The sequence below is a fragment of the Saccostrea cucullata genome, unplaced genomic scaffold (assembly GCF_032062105.1).
Source record: "Saccostrea cucullata isolate Sc308-1 unplaced genomic scaffold, CSIRO_AGI_Scuc_v1 ctg11203, whole genome shotgun sequence".
NCBI classification, from domain to species: domain Eukaryota; kingdom Metazoa; phylum Mollusca; class Bivalvia; order Ostreida; family Ostreidae; genus Saccostrea; species Saccostrea cuccullata.
In genome coordinates, this window is record NW_026923183.1 from 2,795 (window position 1) to 8,183 (window position 5,389).

At 35.2% G+C, this 5,389-nt stretch overlaps 1 protein-coding gene across 1 annotated transcript; it reads left to right on the plus strand.

Moving 5' to 3' along the window:
• Window positions 1-644: 644 nt before the first annotated feature.
• LOC134263368 (zinc finger protein 208-like) lies at window positions 645-4,745 on the plus strand. Its single transcript, XM_062745699.1, is given in 6 exon segments — window positions 645-1,044; window positions 1,130-1,697; window positions 1,904-1,916; window positions 3,142-4,095; window positions 4,097-4,376; window positions 4,594-4,745. Coding segments are annotated over 6 exon segments (2,367 nt in total).
• Window positions 4,746-5,389: the final 644 nt, after the last annotated feature.

Genomic DNA, 5,389 nt, shown 5'->3' on the forward strand with positions numbered 1-5,389 from the left:
TTTACCGCCATGGCAATGTATTATAAAATTCCTGCAAGGTGACGATTGGTTTTCTCAATCAAGGGTGGGGGGGTGTCATTTTATAAGCAGCGTTTCGTTCCCCGGGCCTTACCAGGAATGTGCTCCAAACCCCCATGGGGCTTCAACGCAGCTCCATACACCCTGCCCTCTGTACCACCTCTCCCCTGTTATTAAATTCCTGAATCTGCAACTGTAATCTATAAGGAGTTTAGATTAAGAAATAATATTATTTTAACTAATATTGTATGGCTACAGTTGTGAGTGTTTTCCGAAATTTTTGTGTAATTTTAAAAGGAAACATGGTGCAATTCTTTAACATTATTTTCAAAACTAAGGAGTTGTTTTTAAGCAATATATTTAGAATAAATTTTTACTTCATTGCTTTTAAGTATAGAAAATAAGACACGTCGGTCTTTACCCAAAATGATTTTAAACACTTTTTATTATTCACCTGTATAGTGGAAAAAGAGAAAGGAAATACATGTAAAAAAAAAAAGAAAAAGAAAAGTAAAATTTTGTTTACAATGGAATTCATCTATGTCTAATTTCTGATTTCTGTACATATAATCATCAAAAAACGTAGCTTGACACACTACCTAAAACAATTTTTGCTAAATTTACAGATGGAAAAAGAAGTCTTGTCATCTAATTCTAAGATTCAAAGTCAGGCTGTGATTGGACATGCAAGTATAACACCTTTTAATTGTGGGTTATGCACCAAAGTGTTCAAAGACTTGAAAACCTTACAGAAACACATTCGAAACCATACAACTGATGAAGCTTTTCAATGTGATTTCTGTTTAAAGAACTTCAGCCTGTCTCGTAACTTAATCAAACATAAAAGAATACATACTGGAGAAAAACCTTATAAATGTGATGTGTGTGGGAAAGCATTCAGCCAGTCACAACACTTACAGACACACATGAGGATACATACAGGTGATAAACCTTATAGATGTGATGTGTGTGAGAAGGCTTTCAACAATTTAAGTAACTTTAACTGCCACATGAAGCTTCACACAGGTGATAAATCTTATCAATGTGATGTGTGTGGAAAGGCATTTAACCAATCACAGAACTTACACAAACACAGACTCAAAACATACAGGTGATAAACCTTATAAATGTGGTGTTTGTGGACAGGCATTCGGCCATTCACAGAATTTAAAGAATCACATGAGGACACACACTGGTGAAAAACCTTATAAATGTGAAGTTTGTGAGAGAACATTCAGTCAGACAATACACTTACAGACACACATGAGGACACATACAGGTGATTATCCTTATAAATGTGATGTGTGTAGCAAGGTATTCATCCAATTACAGAACTTACAGAAACACATGAGCACACATACTGGTGATAAATCTTATAAATGTGATGTGTGTGGGAAGTTATTCACCTGGAAAGATAACTTAAAGGGACACATGAGAATACATACAGGTGATGAACCTTACAAATGTGATGTTTGTGAGAGATTTTTCAAATATGCCAACGATATAAAAAGACACATGAGGACACATACTGGAGACAAACCTTATAAATGTGATGTGTGTGGCAAAGAATTCAGGCAGACACAACACTTACAGAAACACATGAGGACACATACAGGTGATAGATCTTATAAATGTGATGTTTGTGGAAAGTTATTCATCCGGAGAGATACCTTACAAATGCACATGACTGATACATACTAAGAGAGAAACCTTATAAATGTTATTTCTGTCCAAGAGCATATTGTAAAAAGTCAGATCTTGATGGACACCTGAAGATACACACGTGATAAACACATAATAAACCTGTTAGATGGGTGATGTGTCGAAAGACACTCAACCGATGACAAAAATTAAAGATCTTCATACAGACATATACTGATTACAGGCGAGAAACATTAGTATTGTGATACTTGTATTTCATAAGATTGAATGTTTTTCTTTAAGCATAAAAATATATAACCATAAAGGGCATATAAAATGATATTATCAAATTGACATAGATAATTCGAATAAAATTGATATTTGCTAATCTGAATTCCCTCTACTTTTCTTAAGTTTTAAGGATATATTAGTTATTTTATATGCTTCCTATATCTAATTTTCTTATTTTTACATATAGTACAGTTGTTACATAAAGGTACAAAATGATACAAAAACTAAAAGTTTTGATGGCTGAACCAAGTTTTACATAGGAATATATAGGAAAAATCTTTAAAAATCTTCTTCTTAAGAACCACTGGGCCAGGAAAGATGAAACTCATGTGGGATTATCCTCAGATAGTGTAGATTCAAGTTTGTTCAAATCATGACCCCTGGGTGTAGGGTGGGGTCAAAATGGCTGATCGAAGGTTAACATAGGATATATATATATATAGGAAAAATCTTTAAAAATCTTCTTCTGAAGAACCACTGGGCCAGCAAAGATGACACCCATGTTGCATCATCCTCAGGTAGTGTAGATCTCAAGTTCATGTTCAAACCAGGACCCCTGGGGGTAGGATGGGGCCAAAATGGCCAATCTAGGTTTTACATAGGAATATATAGAAAAATCTTCTCAAGATCCATTGAGACAGGAAAGATGAAACTCATGTGGAATCATCCCCAGGTAGTGTAAATTCAAATTTGTTCAAATCATGACCCCTGGGGGTAGGGTGGGGCCAAATGGCTGATAAGTTTTACATAGGAATATAAGGGGAAACCTTTTAATATCTTCTTTTCAAGTACTTCAAAGCCATGCTTAGTGATATTTTTAGGGAATCATTCTCAGGTAGTGTAGATCCTATTTTGTTCAAATCATGACCCCCTGGGTGTTAAAATTCAAGCCCCCCCCCCCCCCCCCGAAGTAAACTTTCAGTTCTGATCTGATATGTGCTCTCTCCTAGCCAATTGCTCAGGTGAGCGATGTGGTCCCTGGGCTTCTTGTTATTATTCATCTGTATAGTGGAAAAAAGAGAAAGGAGATACATAAAAAAAAGCAAAATTTTGTTTGCAATGGAATTCATTTATGTCTAATTTCTGTTTTCTCTATATATAATCATACAAAAAACTTAGATTGACACACTACTTAAAACAATTTTTACTAAATTTACAGATGGAAAAAAGTGTTGGTCATCTAATTCAAAGATTCAAAGTCAGGCTGTGATTGGACATGCAAGTATAACACCTTTTAATTGTGGGTTATGCACCAAAGCGTTCAAAGACCTGAATACCTTACAGAAACACATACGAAAGCATACAACTGATGAAGCTTTTCAATGTGATTTCTGTTTAAAGAACTTCAGCCTGTCTGATAACTTAATCAAACATAAAAGAATACATACTGGAGAAAAACCATATAAATGTGATTTGTGTGGGAAAGCATTCAGACAGTCAATACACTTACAGGGACACATGAGGAGACATACAGGTGATAAACCTTATAAATGTGATGTGTGTGGAAAGGCAGTCAGTCAGCCACATAGCTTAAAGAGTCACATGATGATACATACAGGTGATAAACCATATAAATGTGATGTGTGTGGGAAAGCATTCAGCCAGTCACAACACTTACAGCGACACATGAGGATACATACAGGTGATAAACCTTATAAATGTGATGTGTGTGGGAACGCATTCAACAGATTAAATGCCTTACAGACACACATGAGGATACATACAGGTGATAAACCTTATAAATGTGATGTGTGTGGAAAGGCAGTCAGTCAGCCACATAGCTTAAAGAGACACATGAGGATACATACAGGTGATAAACCTTATATTTATGTGTGTGGGAAAGCATTCAGCCAGTCACAACACTCACAGCGACACATGAGGATACATACAGGTGATAAACCTTATAAATGTGATGTGTGTGGGAACGCATTCAACAGATTAAATGCCTTACAGACACACATGAGGATACATACAGGTGATAAACCTTATAAATGTGATGTTTGTGGAAAGGCTTTCAACAATTTAAGTAACTTAAACTGCCACATGAAGCTACACACAGGTGATAAATCTTATCAATGTGATGTGTGTGGGAAGGCATTTACCCAATCGCAGAACTTACACAAACACAGAAGGATACATACAGGTGAAAAACCTTAATAAATGTGATGTGTGTGGGAAAGAATTCAGCCAGACAAATCAATTAACACACATGAGAATACATACAGGTGATAAACCATATAAATGTGATGTGTGTAAGAAAGCATTCAGCCAGACAAATCACTTACAGACACACATGAGAATACATACAGGTGATAAACCTTATAAATGTAATGTGTGTGAGAAAGCATTCAGCCAGACAAATCAATTACAGACACACATGAGAACACATACGGGTGATAAACCTTATCAATGTGATGGACATTCTGGTGATAAATCTTTTCAATGAGATGTGTGTGGGAAGGCATTCAACAATTCAGGAAACTTACAGACGCATATGAGGACACATGTGATAAACCTTATAAATGTGATGTGTGTGAGAGAACATTCAGCCAGACAATACGCTCACAGACACACATGAGGACACATACAGGTGATTATCCTTATAAATGTGATGTGTGTAGCAAGGTATTCATCCAATTACAGAACTTACAGAACACATGAGCACACATACTGGTGATAAATCTTATAAATGTGATGTTTGTGGGAAGTTATTCACCTGGAAAGATAACTTAAAGGGACACATGAGAATACATACAGGTGATGAACCTTACAAAGGTGATGTTTGTGAGAGATAATTCAAATATGCCAACGATATAAAAAGACACATGAGGACACATACTGGAGACAAACCTTATAAATGTGATGTGTGTGGCAAAGAATTTAGGCAGACACATCACTTACAGAAACACATGAGGACACATACAGGTGATAGATCTTATAAATGTGATGTTTGTGGAAAGTTATTCACCCGGAGAGTTACCTTACATATACACATGATTATACATACTGGACAGAAACCTTGTAAATGTTATTTCTGTCCAAGAGCATATTGTAAAAAGTCAGATCTAGATGGACACCTGAAGATACACACGTGATAAGCACATAATAAACCTGTTAGATGGGTTATGTGTCGAAAGGCATTCAACCGATGACAAAAATTTAAGATCTACATACAGACATATACTGATTACAGGCGAGAAACCTTAGTATTGTGATACTTGTATTTCAAAAGATTGAATGTTTTTCTTTTGCATAAAAATATATAACCATTAAGGGCATATAAAATGATATTATCAAATTGACATAGATAATTCAAATAAAATTGATATTTGCTAATCTGAATTCCCTCTACTTTTGTGAAGTTTTAAGGATATATTAGTTATTTTATATGCTTCCTATATCTAACTTTCTCATTTTTACATATAGTACAGTTGTCACT